This window comes from Mesoplodon bidens (assembly GCF_964165515.1).
Source record: "Mesoplodon bidens genome assembly, chromosome: 11".
Classification (NCBI taxonomy): Eukaryota; Metazoa; Chordata; class Mammalia; order Artiodactyla; family Ziphiidae; genus Mesoplodon; species Mesoplodon bidens.
In genome coordinates, this window is record NC_138167.1 from 81,936,640 (window position 1) to 81,952,996 (window position 16,357).

General features: G+C 36.2%; 1 protein-coding gene across 1 annotated transcript in view; it reads right to left on the reverse strand.

The window, feature by feature from the left end:
- CFAP54 (cilia and flagella associated protein 54) overlaps nt 1–16,357 on the reverse strand; it is a gene marked incomplete at its 5' end in the record, with an annotated part of 331,419 nt that overhangs the window by 8,112 nt on the left and 306,950 nt on the right. The window contains 1 exon segment of the mRNA XM_081249749.1: nt 6,031–6,164. Within this exon segment, the coding sequence (XP_081105875.1) occupies nt 6,045–6,164 (120 nt within the window). The 3' untranslated portion in view covers nt 6,031–6,044.

Here is a 16,357-nt window from a genome sequence, read left to right on the forward strand (position 1 = left end):
CTAGGCTGGGGAATATGGAAAATGCCTACACGTGTACTGAACCGAGACTACTGCATTTAAGCCTTTGAATAGCTGGCAGGTGGTCAATTTCTTAAGCAATCTCTTGGAGATTGATATGGAGAAAGATATGGGGAGCACTGGGGTTTTATTACCCATCACTTAGATGCTGGCACTGGCTCCTCTTCTCTCGCTCCCTGCTTCCCTCCCCCTCTTTCTCCTTCTCTTCTTCCCATTTTACTTTGTCTCCTGTCATTCTCTGTTATAATTAAGACAAATAGAAAACATTGCAGGTGTCTGCTATAAAACATCTGCAGGTACTGTACGTTGCATGTGAAAAAAAAATGCAGCTGCAAATTGTGTAATTTGGTCTTTAAAGAAAACCTGAAAGACATTTCCGGTAACAAATACATCTTTCATCCTGGTAGACGTTGAATTTTCTTTTTGTTTGTACTTCAGCCCAGTTCATCACCATTTTCTCACTGCCTTGCACAGAAAGTTTCAGCGCTAACCAGTGACTGTTGTCCCTATTTTAGAAGAGATGGGGGATTTCTGGAATGATGGCTTAAAATGGGGAAACCGTGACTGCCGGGTCTGGTGTAGTTTCAGAGAGTGTTTCTCTCAGTCAAAACAAAACCTAAGAATGACAGCATCTGTAAGTTACTAAATGTGGGGAGAAAGTAAAAATATGCTGAAATATTATCTGCAATAGTTGGAAGGGACCTGCCTTCCCCAAAGGAAAACAATATATTGGCATGGAGAACACTGGGGACACCCCATGATTTCTTGGGTTATCCATTCAGTCTGCAAATGATTTTTAACAATCTCTTTCTAGGGTGTTCCCCACTAGGTATTCCAGTTTTAGCTTGAGGTTCAGCTATGTCTTCCTCTCCCTTGATTTTCAAATTTCCCAAAGCAGTAGAGTAGGTACAAGGGCTGGGGAAGCCAGGTTAGCAACAAAGAGCTCAAATTCTCCAGTCAGAAAGAGCTGGGATTTAGATCCTGGCTCTACCTCTGAATATGATCATTGGACAAGTTGCTGAACTGCTTGATGCTTTTGTTTCCTCATCTGTAACACAGAGCCAGTCATCCTATGTGCATCATGCTCCTAATTCTTGTGAGTCCAGAAGGAGATAATGCATATGAAGTATTTACTTATACAGTGCCTTGCATGGTAAATGCTCCAGAAAGGATAGACAACAAATACAGTGACAGTTTTTTAAGGAACTTCCTTAAAAACTAAAACTAGAGTTACCATATGATCAAGCAATCCCACTCCTGGGCATGTATCTGGAGAAATACCTAATTTGAAAAGATACATGCACCCCAATGTTCATAGCAGCACTATTTACAATAGCCAAGACATGGAAGCAACCCAAATGTCCATCGACAGAGAATGGATAAAGATGTGATATTATACACAATGGAATATTACTCAGCCATAAAAAGATTGAAATAATGCCATTTGCAGTGACATGGATGGACCTAAAGATTATCATACTAAGTGAAGAAAGTCAGACAGAGAAAGACAAATATCATACAATATTGCTTATATATAGATTCTAAAAAAATTATACAAATGAACTTATTTACAAAACAGAAATAGACTCACAGACATAGAAAACAAACTTATGGTTACCAAAAGGGAAGAGGGGGAATAAATTAGGAATTTTGGATTACACACTACTATATAGAAAACAGATAAACAATAAGGATCTACTATAGCAAAGGGAAATAAATTCAATATCTTGTAATAACATGTAATGGAAAAGAATCTGAAAAAGATATACTTTTATATGTATACATATATACATATATGTATATACATATATGTATGTGTATATAAATATATACATATATGTATAACTGAATCACTTTGCTATATACCTGAAACATTATAAATTCACTATACTTCAATAAAAAAATAAAATAAAACAAACAAAAACACGATAGTGATAGTGATGGCAGTGGTGGTGGTGATACCTTTGCTTCCCCTCCTTTTAGAGCCCCATACTGTCACCTTGCCTGGGTCACGTATGTACATATACACATACAAAACATACTTACATATGTACATCCACCCATCCAATTATTCATTCAACAAATATTATAGACCTTTATTAGGTGCCAAGCATCATTCTAAAGTTCTATAAAACAGTACATGTATTTGTGTTCATTAATTTTTAAATAAAGAAAAACAAAAAGCATCCAATTAGTAAAAACTTAACAGAAATGAATAATGAAAGACATGCATATACATTCTCAGGAAATGAACATTAGGTTGAAGTGAAGGGCCTTGGTTATTAGTCAGGCTGTATTTCCACACTTATGTTAAATGTGTAGTGCCTCCTGTCCTTCCTTTTGCTGCTGGTAACTAACCTTTGCATAATAAATTAAACTTCCCTTGGGAGAAACACAAAACCCTTGAAAGCTTTCTCAATCCCAGCAGAGAAATTTATAAACCCCAGTCCCAGGCCAAAGGATTTGGAAAACTTCACCACATTAGCACCATCACTTTCTGAATGGCTTTTCTGGCTGACCCAAATTTTATTTGTTTGAGGGTATAGTCATCAGGCAAATTTTCTTTCTGAATTCAGTGGTAAATATTTTGTTCCTTTCTTTTTCACTACAACATGGTTTCCTGCTGGTCTTCTTGTCTTTGTTTCTTTCCTTCCCATTGTATACCGCATGCTCATCTTCCCTGAAAGCCAGGCTATCATTCATTTCATTCATTCATTCATTCTCTTTCACTCAATCAACACTTATCAAATGTCCACTAGCACCAGGAATGTGTCACTCTTCTCCTTAATCACCAGTAACGCTACCCTATCATATACTGAATCAAGGCCAAAGTCTTCACTCCAATTCCACCCTTAGAGTTTATCTTATTTCCATCATGACTGTCCAGATTGGTAGCAGGAGAGTCCTTTGCACATACACTATATTCATTTTCACTTTTATGCCTCTGTTCTCCAACAGCATCTTCCCTACCAGCAAATTTTCAACCATTATTACCCTTCTTATCATTAAAAGTCTTGCTCAAGACTCATTTCTTTTATGTAGTATTCTTGACAATTCTAGCTTGGTTATTCCCAGATTTGGACTTCATGGATGTGTAAATGAAAAAACAAAACAAACAAAAAAGACAAAAACAAAACAAAAACCAAAACAGGGACCAATATAAGGTTGCTAGGTTGCTACTTTTTTCTTTTATTGTAAAGTAAGTACATTTTAAAATATGGGTTACCAGCTCCTATTGTCACTACTTCATAAAAGAAAGGCCATTTTCATTTTTCACAGAACTAGAATAAAGAGTTTTTACATTTGTATGGAAACACAAAAGACTCCAAATAGCCAAAGCTATCTTGAGAAAGAAAAACAGCTGGATGAATCAGGCTCCCTGACTTCAGACAATACTACAAAGCTACAGCCATCAAAACAGTATGGTACTGGCACAAAACCAGAAATATAGATCACTGGAACAGGATAGAAAGCCCAGAGATAAACTCACACACCTATGGTCACCTAATCTATGACATAGGAGGCAAGAATATACAATGGAGGAAAGACAGTTTCTTCAGTAAGTGGTGCTGGGAAAACTGGAGAGCAACATGTAAAAGAATGAAATTAGAACATTCTCTAAAATCATACACAAAAATAAACTCAAAATGGATTAAAGACCTAAATGTAAAACCAGAGACTATAAAACTACTAGAGGAAAACATAGGCAGAACACTCTTTGACATAAACTGTAGTAATATCTTTTTGGATCTGTCTCCTAGAGTAATGGAAATAAACCAAAAATAAACAAATGGGACCTAGTGAAACTTAAAAGCTTTTGCACGGCAAAGAAAACCATAAACAAAACAAAAAGACAACATCCAGAATGGGAGAAAATATTTGCAAATGATACAACTGACAAGGAATCAATCTCCAAAATATACAAACAGCTCATACAGTTCAATAACAAAAAAACAAATAACCCAATCGAAAAATGGGCAGAACACCTAAAAAGGCATTTCTCCAAAGAAGATATACAGATGGCCAAAAGGCACATGAAAAGATGCTCCACATCACTAATTATTGGAAATGCAAATCAAAACTACAATAAGGTAGTATTGGTGATTGGTATCACACCAATCAGAATGGCCAACAAAAAAAGTCTCCAAATAATAAATGCTGGAGAGGATGTGGAGAAAAAGGAACCCTCTACACTGTTGGTGGGAATGTAAATTGGTACAGCCACTATGGAGAACAGTATGGAGGTTCCTTAAAAAACTAAAATAGAGCAAGCATATCATCCTGCAATCCCACTCCTGGGCATATATCAGGAGAAAAACATAATTCAAAAATATACAAGCACCCCAATGTTCATAGCAGCACTAGTTATTGTACAATAGGCAAGACAGGAAAGCAACCTAAGTGTCCATCAACAGATGAATAAAGAAGATGTGGTATACACACACACACACACACACATATACACACAATGGAATATTACTCAGCCTTAAAAAATTAAATAATGCCACTTGCAGCAACATGGATGGATCTAGCAATTATCATACTAAGTGAAGTAAGCCAAAGACAAATATCATATATCACTTATATGTGGAATCTAAAAAATTATACAAACGAACTTATTTACAAAACACAAATAGACTCAGACATAGAAAACAAACTTATGGTTACTAAAGGGAAAAGTGAGGGGGGGATAAGTTAGGATTTGGGGACTGACATATACATACTACTATATAAAACAGATAACCAACAAGGACTTAACTCATACAGCACAGGGAACTCTACTCAATATCTTGTAATAACCTATAATACAAGGGAATGTAAAAAAAGAATATATATATTTATATATATATATGTATAACTGAAAACTAACAAAACACTGTAAATCAACTGTATTTCAATAAAAATTTTAAAAAAGAAAGGCCATTTTAACCCAAATAGGAAGAAGAAAATCCATAATCTTAGAATAAAGAGCAGTTCATTAAACACATTTAACTTTATAAAAAACATATTTATGTTTCCTTATTTTTTTCATTTTTTCATGAATATCCATTCATGAGGCAGCATGTAGGAAGCACTCACACATAGCATTCTTTAGTGCTAAACAAAGTGGGTCAGAAATGCGTGATCTTCTTCCAATTTGGCAGGGAAATGACAACTCTTAGCAAGATGATTATTACTACTTCAGGTACTAAGTACCTTTTAATCATATAACTTAAATTAATCCTCACAGCAATCCTATTAATGTTCCCATTCTACAGGTAAGGAAAGGAAGGCTTAAAGAATTTGTTACTTTCTCAAAGTAGCAGAACTAGCAAGTGGTGAAGTTACTATTCAAATTCATGTCTATATAGTTCCATAGCCCATGTTCTAAAACTTTATGCAATGCTATCTCTCAGAAGTGCAAAATATGAAAGGTCTAATTCACTGTAGATTTCTTCCTAAGGCACACAGACAAATTCCAAAATTGACTGAACACTTCGAGTTGACTCGAAGTTTATCCAGAATTTTTCAACCTTGGCACAGATATTTTGAGCCAGATGATTCTTGGCTGTGGGGGGTTCTTCTGGACATTGCAGGATACTTCGCAGTATCCCTGGCTTCTACCCACTAGATGCCAGTTGTACTGCCTTCGCAGTTATAATAATCAAAAATATCTTTGGACACTACCAAATGTCACCTGAGGGGCAAAACTGCCCCTAGTCAAGAACCACTGGTTTAATTCAGTCTTGCTGTATGGACGCATCTAAAGACCTAAACGTTATACAAAAGTGGGAATCGTTGTACTGTGCACAAACATATTTTCTATGAGTAGCTCTGTAAGATAGTTTTAATAAGCAACAGCATTGTCATTTAATTCAAATACCATTTAAAACCTTACTCAAAACGATGTTTTTTTAAAGAAATTTAGCTTATGAAAGAAAACGATTTTATTTTGCTTATTATAAGAGGATAGTTCCAAAAATTTATTTCAAACAAGAAAAGCAGTAACAATTAAATCCTTTATAAGGTTACCATGTAAAGGATGTTCAGGGAATAATCGACACCATCCAGTTGAAAAGGCTTCCTTCTGATATGATACAACCACTAGCAAGATCAAAAAGTCTCTCAAGACTGAACATAGATGGCAGCGAGATACCAAATGGGACCTGAGAAAAAGCATAAAAGTGTTCATGAAATGCATTGTTCCAAACTGTTGACTGAAGTAACGTTCTCAAATACCACTTCCATGTAATAATTTTATGTGGAAGATTTTTAACTCTTGCGTAAGGTAAAGACACAAACTTTCACATCTCTACCCTGCTGAAATGTCACATATATCATTTTCTATCCTGTGAAGATTAATATCTACGAGTCTATAAAAACAGCCTACAGATTCATATCTGTAAATCTATAAAAATGAGCCTACAAAACAGCAGACACTCATATAAATATGGACCATTCATGTTTATATAATCATTGTATATGATTGTTTAAGTGTAGGAATTTTGGCCCAGTTACTAATGAACAATTTTCCTCCATATCACATTGCCCAGTTGACAAATCTCCCTCCCTCATTTTGAGCTTAAATCCTGACATGGTGAAGCAAAAATTATGTTTGGAGCGTGATCACTCTTTCTGAAAGAAACACCTAGTTACCATGCTGAGGACTAGTGCAGCCAAAGTCATCTGAGCAGCCTGAAAGATGGAAAATAAAGACTACTTTTGGGGCCATAGCACTGGTTATTTGAGTGGGAGAAGGGCAAGAAGGAGAGAACAAACAGGAAGGAAAGGAAATAAATGTTTACTGGGGACGCATTTCACGCAGACTTAGATACTTTTGAAGATGTATGAGAAACATCACGGAGGATGGTCACAATGAATTAGATCCTTGGGGCCCTGAATCCTGGTAAGAAACTAGAGGACAAGTTTTTCTAATGTCTTGTCTGCTTGTTAAATGAAACTTGTATTCTCAAGAAAACATAACGAACTTAAAAGTAGAGGCTGTTTTTCATTTCTTATTCTTCATTTTATTGGATTAAAAAATGATCAAAGTATTCCAATGCTTTCTATAACTTCGGATAATAAACAGGTGAAAAATTAATAATATCCTCCTTTTTTACTCAATCCTGAAGTAATCAGTGTTAGCAGTTTAAAGAATATCTTTCCAAAATTTTAAAAATCCTCATACAAATGTATAATCATGTGGGGTTTTTTCTTTTCCTTTTTTACTTTATTTTTTTTGAAGTAGGATAACTAGATTTCCATTATTTGCTTTTACAATTACCAATATGTAAGAGAAATCCCACCTTAACCAATTCAGGGAGGCAGAATAACCACATGGAGGTTAAAAGTGTACATTCTGGAGTAAGACTGCTTGGTTCACTCAGACCTCACCATATACCAGCTATGTGAGGCTGAGTAAACTATTTGATCTGTTTAAATTTTAATTTCCTAATTTCACTACCCCAGTCCTTGGAAAACACAAATATGCTTTCTGTCTCTGTGTATATGCCTGTTCTGGATATTTCATAAAAATGGAATCATACAGTATATGACCTTTTATGTCTGGCTTCTTTAACTTAATATTTTGGAGGTTCATCCACATTGCTATGTGTATCAATACTTTGTTCCTTTTTATGACTAATGCTCCATTTTATGAATACACCACATTTTGTTTATCCATTCATATGTTGATGGACATTTGTGCTGTTTCCACCTTTTGACCACTGTTAAGTGTTACTGTTAAATACAAGTACAAGTTCTGTTTGAACATCTGATTTCAATTTGAGGAGGTCCATATCTAGGAATGAAATTACTAAATCACATGGTAATTCTATGTAAGTTATTGAAGAACCACCAAACTGTTTTACTCTATGTTTTACATAGAGGCTGCAACATTTTACATTCCCACTATTAATGTATGATGGATCTAATTTTTTCACATCCTCTCCAACATGTATTTTCTTTTTCACTGTACAAGTTTCAGGTGTATAGCATTATAACTTGATGTCTGTATATACCACAAAGTGATCACCATCACAACTCTAGTTGCCATCACCACCATAAAGGTGACCCCCCTTGCCTATTTTGCCCACTCCCCAATCCCTTCCCCCTCTGGTAACCACTAATCTATTCTCCGTATCTATGAGTTTGTTTTCATTTTGTTTGTTCACTCGTTTTGTTTTTAGATTCCACATATGAATGAAATCATACAGTATTTGTCTCTCTCCATCTGACTTATTTCACTTAGCATAATAACCTCAAGATCCATCCATGTTGTCACAAATGGCAGGATTTCATTCTTTTTTATGGCTGAGTAATATTTCATTGTATTTATACCACATCTTCTTTTATCTATTCATCTATCAATGGATATTTAGGTTGTTACCATATGAACACAGGAGTATATGTATTTTTTCAAATTAGTGTTTTCATGTTCTTTGGATAAATACCTAAAAGTGGAATAGTTGGGTCATATGGCAGTTCTATTCTCAATTTTTTGAGGAATCTCCACACTGTTTTCCAGAGTGGCTACAGCAATTTATAGTCACACCAATGGTGTACAAAGGTTCCCTATCTCCATATCTTCTCCAACATTTGTTACTTCTTGTCTTTTCGATAATAGTCATTCTAACAGGTATGAGGTGATATCTCATTATGGCTTTGATTTGCATTTTCCTAATAATTAGTGATGCTGAACATAGTTTCATGTGACTGTTAGCCATCTCTATGTCTTCTTTGAAAAAATGTCTATTCAGATCCCCTGCCCATTTTTTTAGGTTGTTTGTGGGGTTTTTGTTTGTTTGTTTTTGTTGAATTGTATGAGTTCTTCATATATTTTGGATATTAACTGCTTACTTAATATATGATTTGCAAATATCTCCTTCCACTCAGTGTGTTAACTTTTCACTCTGATAATGGTTTCCTTCACTGGGCAGAAGCTTTTAGTCTGATGTAGTCCTGCCTGTTTATTTTTGCTTTTGTTTCCCCTACCTTTGGAGCCAGATCCACAAAAACATTGCTAAGATTGATGTTAATGAATTTACCATCTATGTTTTCTTCTAGGAAGTTTATGTTTTCAGGTCTTACATTCAAGTTTTCTATCCATTTTGAGTTAATTTTTTCAATTCCATATTTCAAAACTTAACTTTTTTATTGAGCACTTTAAAAAAATTATAGTTGATTTACAATGTTTCAGGTATACAGCAAAGTGATTCAGTTATACATACACTTATCTATCTATAATTTTTCAGATTCTTTTTTTCTTTTTTTAATTGAAGTATAGTTAATTTACAATGTTGTGTTGATTCCATTGTACAGCAAAGTGATTCAGTTATACATATGTATATATTCTTTTTCAGATTCTTTTCCATTATAACTTATTACAAGGCACTGAATATAGTTCCCTGTGCCATACACAAGTTCCTTGTTGTTTATCTATATAATAAGTATGTAACTATTAATCCTAAACTCCTAATTTATTTCCCCTCAACCCTCCCCCCATCTCCTTTGGTAACCATAAGCTTGTTTTCTATGTCTGTGAGCCTATTTTTGTAAATAACTTCATTTGTATCATTTTTCTAGATTCCACATATAAGTGATATCATATGATATTTGTCTTTCTCTGACTTACTTCACTTAATGTGATAATCTCTAGATCCATTCAGGTTGCTGCAAATGGCATTATTTCATTCTTTTTTTATGTCTGAATAATATTCCATTGTATATATTATACATGTCTTGGGTATCATAAATAGTACTGCTATGAACATTGGGGTGCATGGATCTTTTCGAATTAGAGTTTTCTCCAGATATAGTTTTTGATTGGGTTGTTTTTTTTTTTTTGGTATTGAGCTGTATAAGTTGTTTGTATATTTTGGAAATTAATCCCTTGTTAGTTGTATCGTTTGCAAATATTTTCTCCCATTCTGTAGGTTGTCTTTTCATGTTGTTTATGGTTTCCTTTGCTGTGCAAAAGCTTTTAAGTTTAATTAGGTCTCATTTGTTTATTTTTGTCTTTGTTTCCATTACTCTAGGAGAAGAATCCAAAACTGTATTGCTGTGATTTATGTCAAAGAGTGTTCTGCCTATGTTTTCCTCTAGGAGATGTATAGTATCCAGTCTTACATTTAGGTCTTTGATCCATTTTGGGCATACTTTTGTATATGGATGTTAGAGAATGTTATAATTTTACTATTTTATTTGTTGCTATCCAGTTTTCCCAGCACCACTTATTGAAGAGACCTTCTTTTCTCCATTGTATATTCTTGCCTCCTTTGTTGTAGATCAATTGACCATAAGTATGTGGGTTTATTTCTGGGCTGTCTATCCTGTTCCATTCATCCATGTGTCTGGTTTTTGTGCTAGTACCATACTGTTTCAATTACTGTAGCTTTGTAGTATAGTCTGAAGTAGGGGGCCCAATTCCTCCAGCTCCATTCTTCTTTCTCAAGATTGCTTTGGCTATTTGGGGTCTTTTGTGTTTCCATACAGATTTTAAAACTTTTTGTTCTAGTTCTGTGAAAAATGCCATTGGTAATTTGATAGGGATTGCATTGAATCTGTAGATTGTCTTGGGTAGTATGGTCATTTTAAAAATATTGATTCTTCCAATCCAAGAACATGGTATATCTTTCCATCTGTTTGTGTCATCTTCAGTTTCTTTCATCAGCATCTTACAGTTTTTGCTATACAGGTCTTTTGCCTCCTTAGGTAGGTGTAGTCCCAGGCATTTTATTCTTCTTGATGTAACGGGGTAAGTGGGATTGTCTTCGTAATTTCTCTTTCTGATATTTTGTTCTTAGTGTATAGAAATGCAACAGATTTCTGTATATTAATTTTGTATCCTGCAACTGAATTCATTGATGAGCTCTAAGAGTTTTCTGGTGGCATCTTCAGGATTTTCTATGTATACTATCATGTCATCTGCAAACAGTATTACTTTTTTCTTTCCAATGTGGATTCTTTTTATTTGTTTTTCTTCCCTGATTGCTGTGGCTAGGACTTCCAAAACTATTTTAAATAAAAGTGTCAAGATTGGGCATCCTTGTCTTGTTCCTGATCTTAGAGGAAATTCTTTCAGCTTTTCAACATTTTGAGTTAATTTTTCTGTATGGTGTACTATAGTGGTCTAATTTCATTCTTTTGCATGTGGCTGTCCAGTTTTCCCAACATCATTTATTGAAGAGACTATTCTTTCTCCATTGTATGTTCTGAGCTCCTTTGTTGTAAATTAATTCTCCATATATGTCTGGGTTTATTTCTGGGCTCTCAGTTCTGTTCCATTGATCTATGTGTCTGTTTTTGTGCTAGTACCATACTGTTTTTATTAATATAGTTTTGTAGCGTAGTTTGAAATCAGGAAGTGTGATACCTACAACTTTGTTCTTCTTTCTCAGGATTGTTTAGGGTCTTCTGTGGTTCCATACAATTTTAGTATTCTTTGTTCTATTTCTGTGAAATATGCCATTGGAATTTTGATAGGGATTGAACTGAATTTGTAAATTGCTTTGGGTAATATGGTCATTTTAACAATATTAGTTCTTCCAATCCATGAACACATAATATCTTTCCATTTATTTGTGTCTTCTTCAATACTTTCAACAGCATCTTATAATTTACAGTGTACAAGTCTTTCATCTCCTCGGTTAAATTTTTTTCCCATGGGCTCTGTGGCACTCTGGACACTTTTCCAGCTTCAGCTTTTGGAAATTTTATGGAAGGTTCTGGGTCTTCCATAGGGACCTTCTCAAGAAAAGTTAGGTTCCAGGTGAAATTACTGAATTTCTTTCTTTGTCATTTAACAGAGATAACAGTGGCAATCACGTAATTACTGAGAAGTCTTGTTTGTGTTTAGAAAATAGCTTTGAGTCCATATTGTCCAGGATAAGGTACCAGAGAATCTTGGTTCCTTTTCCTGGATTAGGAAACACTTTGTAGAAAGAAAGGAAAAAATACCTTGGTAGGTAGCAGATTGTAATTTAGTTCAAGCAGGTTATGGTTCAAGGAGCAATATTAAAGAAATGATGATGATTTTGCCTGCCTAGAGAGGATAAAAGTCTGAAACAGTACAAGGAAGGGAAAGGAAGTTAATCAAGGTGGGGCACACTGAAGGGATTCATTAAAATCTGGCCTGGACTTGAACTTGTTTGGGGGAGTTATGAAAGCCATTGGAAAGTTAAAGGTTTTTTTTTGCCAATGCTATACTTCATATGAGTTTCTGCATGAAAACTAGATTTTATCATAATGAAAGATTTTATTACTTCTGCTCCTTTGTTCTATTTTCCTTGATTGAAACAAAAATCATATTGTATTCAAAGTATCTATGCTTTTTCTTAAGCCACTGAGTTTTTATTGAGCACCTACTTTGAGACGTCTTTTTGCTTCTCTCAGCCCAGTGTCATTTGTCTTTTCATTGATTCTAAGTGTTAATGACCAAGAAAAAAGGGAGAAAGCCAAATAACCACTAATCAATTAGATTTGCCTAATCTTGTAATTGGTAAGCAGGATATAAAAAATTGCAAGCTTTGTGAAACGATTGGATTTAACTTTGTGTCCTTTCAAGAACCTTAAAATACAGAGTCACAGCCATTAAAAGAAAAAACAATAGCTTCAAGGTAGGAAAGCAAATACTGTTTTTTTTTGTTGTTGTTGTTCAACCACAAATATTTATTGAGCACCTACTATATGTCAGTCACTATGTCAATCATGCTAAGCACCATGTGAGCCTCAATTTTCTCATTGGCAAAATGAAAAATTGTGCTTCTCAATAGAGAAACAATGGGCATCTTGGGCAGGACAATTCTTTGTGCAAGTCTGTCCCCTGCCCTCTAAACGACATGAACTCTACCTTGTAATTGGTTCAATCCAATGACGCCCCCACACATTTCCAAAGGGCCCCTAGGGGCCATTTCCACCCTGGATGGAGAATCCCAGGCCTACCCTCTACGATTTCAGGAGCCAGGGAAAGTGGAGAAGCCCTGTAACTGGCAGATTTAGGATGATGCCGAGTCGCAAGAAGAGCAGGTTCTGGACCATGTTTCCAGGGAACTGAGCCAGACAGTGGCCCCAGGGTGACGTCAATATCCTAGGGGCTCTTGGTTTTGGCTCCTGAGTCAGAACTCCTACTCCCTATATGCAGCCATGATACAATCCAGGAACTTCAGGTTTCCATTCCCAGCTGCGCCTGGGGTTCATTCTGAAGAAGATGAAGCAGAATGAGCGGGAGCTGCAACTGCTCATGCTGTATCCTCCTAGACGCCGGAGCCGTGAGGGTAGCAGGGGGGCCCCCGTCCAGCTGGCAGTGCCAGGCACTGGATGTGCGGCTGGCCGGCCCGTACCAACAGCAAATACTGTTTTTATCTAGCATTCTCATATATATCTTTTTCTACCATGTTTTCTATCTCTTCTTTATATATCACCTGAGTCTTTGAAGTTAGTGATTTATTGGATTTTTTTTTTTTTGGACTGGGGAAAAAACATGCATTCCAAAGTAGAAAGGATAATACAATACTAACTTACTTAAGAGCTGATATCATGAATGACTGGTGACCCATCTAATAAAAGTTCCAGATGAGAGGGAACTAGATGTATTTGGTTTCACTATACTTTACATGATCGAGAGAATCCCAATACCAACAATGTTATTCTCCACAATCTAACAGAAACAGCACCTAACCCTTGGGAAGGTGAGAAGGGCTTATATACAACTCTATCAGACCACAGGAAATTTCACACTTTGCTGCAAACAAGATTATCTTTTTCATCACTCTAATTTTTGTATTAATAAAACTTTAAATATAGCAGAAAAGAAGTTTTCTTAAACATAATATGAGATCAAAGGGTCATATTGGTAAGGTGGTAGAAATCTTCTAAATTAAAATTTAAAGAAATAACATTATTATAAAGACATTTTGCAGAGAACAAGAAAATTAGAAATTAAAGACAGGATTATGGCTGAGAAAGCATATGTTCAGGAAATTGGTTCAACTGTTGTACTGCCTAAGAATAGAATCTATTCTTCTTAATCATCAACCCCATCACCATCACTGTCATTGACACTCTACAACCACTGAGCCCTGGCTATGCATGGCATTTCCTTGAGCTCTTGAGCAGAGTTCACCTTTTAATAAAGGACAATTCCTGCTCAGATATATTGTCCCACATGGTCAGGAAACCAAAGGTTTCAGTCCAGCCAAAGACATTTCAGCAACATAAGGAGCCCTGTCTCCATTTTCACATCTAAGTAGATGCCAAAAATGTTTTGAACAATGGAACAATGGCCTCTTTGTTGAAACACATGAAGAGCACCTCCATGAGAGGAGATATATTGAGGGAGACTACTTTCCCTGGGATATATGTTTAAAAATCAATTTTACGTGATGTTCATACTTTACAGCTGTGGTACAAGAGAAAATCCATATTTGGTCTTTGTCCCAGTTTCTTGGCATAGAGGTCCTAAATCCCTTGGAAATTTTCTTTTGTACGTTAATAAGATGACTAAGGTGGGGAAAGGTGCCTAGATAGCTTCAGGATCAGGTTGGTCACCAGGAAAACCAACCATGTGATTAGAGGGTTAAACTTTCAGCCCAGTGCCCCCGACCTTCAGGGAGGGGAGAGGAACTGGACACTGAGTTCAGTCACCAACGGCCAATGACGGAATCAATCATGTCTCCGTAATGAAACTTCCACAAAAACCCCGTAAGGACACATTTCGAGGAACTTCTTGGTTGGTAAACAAATTGATGTACTGGGAGGGTGACGCACCTGGAGAGGGCATGGAGACTCTGTTCCTCCCAATCCCCATATCTTGCCCTATGCATCTTTTCTATTTGGCTATTCCTCAGTTGTATCCTTTATAATAAACTGGTAATCATAAGTGAAGTGTTATCCTGAGTTCTGTGAGTCTTTATAGCAACTTATCGAACCTTAGGGGGCATCATGGGAACTCCTGAATCTGCAGTCTGCTGGGACAGGGACAGAAGTGTGGGTAGCCTGGGCACCTCATTTACAGCTGGCATCTGAAGTGGGGGCATTCTTGGATTGAGCCCTTAATCTGTGGGAGTCTGTGCTAACTCCGGGTAGTAGCGTCAGAACTGAATTGAATTGTTGGGCACCCAGTTGGTGTCAGAGAACTGTAGAATCGGCTGGTATCAGGAAAAACCCCACAAGAGTCCTATCTGGTATTATGTAGATTAGGGCAGTGCTCAGCTAGTGAATGTCTCTGGGGCCTTTGGGGCTTTCTCCTGCCCTCCTCCTCCTCTTCCCTTGCATCCCTTCTGCACACATTGCCCTTCATACCCTACCCCAGGCTGAGCCAAGGCACTACGTGATGAAAACTGATAGAGCTGGCAGTGGTATCTCCATTATGGGTATATGCTTTTTATAGGGAACTATTTAACAAAACAATCTTTTAAGACCACAAGAGACCATTAAGAAAAAAGTAAAAGTTTAGGCTGTGCGTATCCAGGCTTATTCTGACGCTCAAGAGTCTAAGTCCCAGAGAAAAGAGCCTTTGAAACCCTATTGTGCAGAAAGAACAGCTGCTCTCTCACTCCAGGAAAGTCTCTGTCACCATATAAAAAACTAATAAAGGGTCTCAAACAGGGCAAATCCCCTTTAAAATATCAAAAGCTCTAATCAGAACAGGAAGCGGAGTTATACAACCAACAAGGAAGTGCATAAGGCATAAAGGCTAGATCCAACTTTTCGGCTGATGGTTCAGTGCTTATAATCAGAGGTTGGGGGAAGAATTAAAGGAAAAGTGTTCTTGGGTAGATGACTGAACAGAAATGCTTACAGTCAATGTGTTGTAAAACTGAGTGTGTATTCCTCACTCTCTGTGGAGATGGGAGCATAAATTCTGATATAGTTCTACGCGTGATGACACTGTTCTTTACATCATTGCCTTTATTTGCATAAAATGGTTTTAAAGCTTTACCAAGTCCTTGTTTTTTTACTCTGGGAAAAAACGTTTCTCTGAAAAAGGAAGCCTACATTTATTGAGGATTGGATATGGGCTCAAATCTTTGTTTTACAGACTTTATATCATTGTAAATTAACTGTTAAAACAGAGGTCAAAGGAAACTGTGATTGAACTGTGGGGTCACACTGTAGAAGGTATTTTTAATCATGAGTGGGTGACATGTGTATGATGTTTTCCCCTTACTTCTACATTAGAAAATAAACTTTTAACCAGAAAGTGTGTTTCCAAGTTCGGTTAGAACTCTTCTAATTCCAATAAATAAGGATTAATGGAGCACTCTTATGTATTCATCACCAGTCAGGGATCTTCATTTTTTATTATTATTTTTAACTCATTGTTGCAGTTCAGGTTCCTGGGAAGGAGACCCTGAGATGG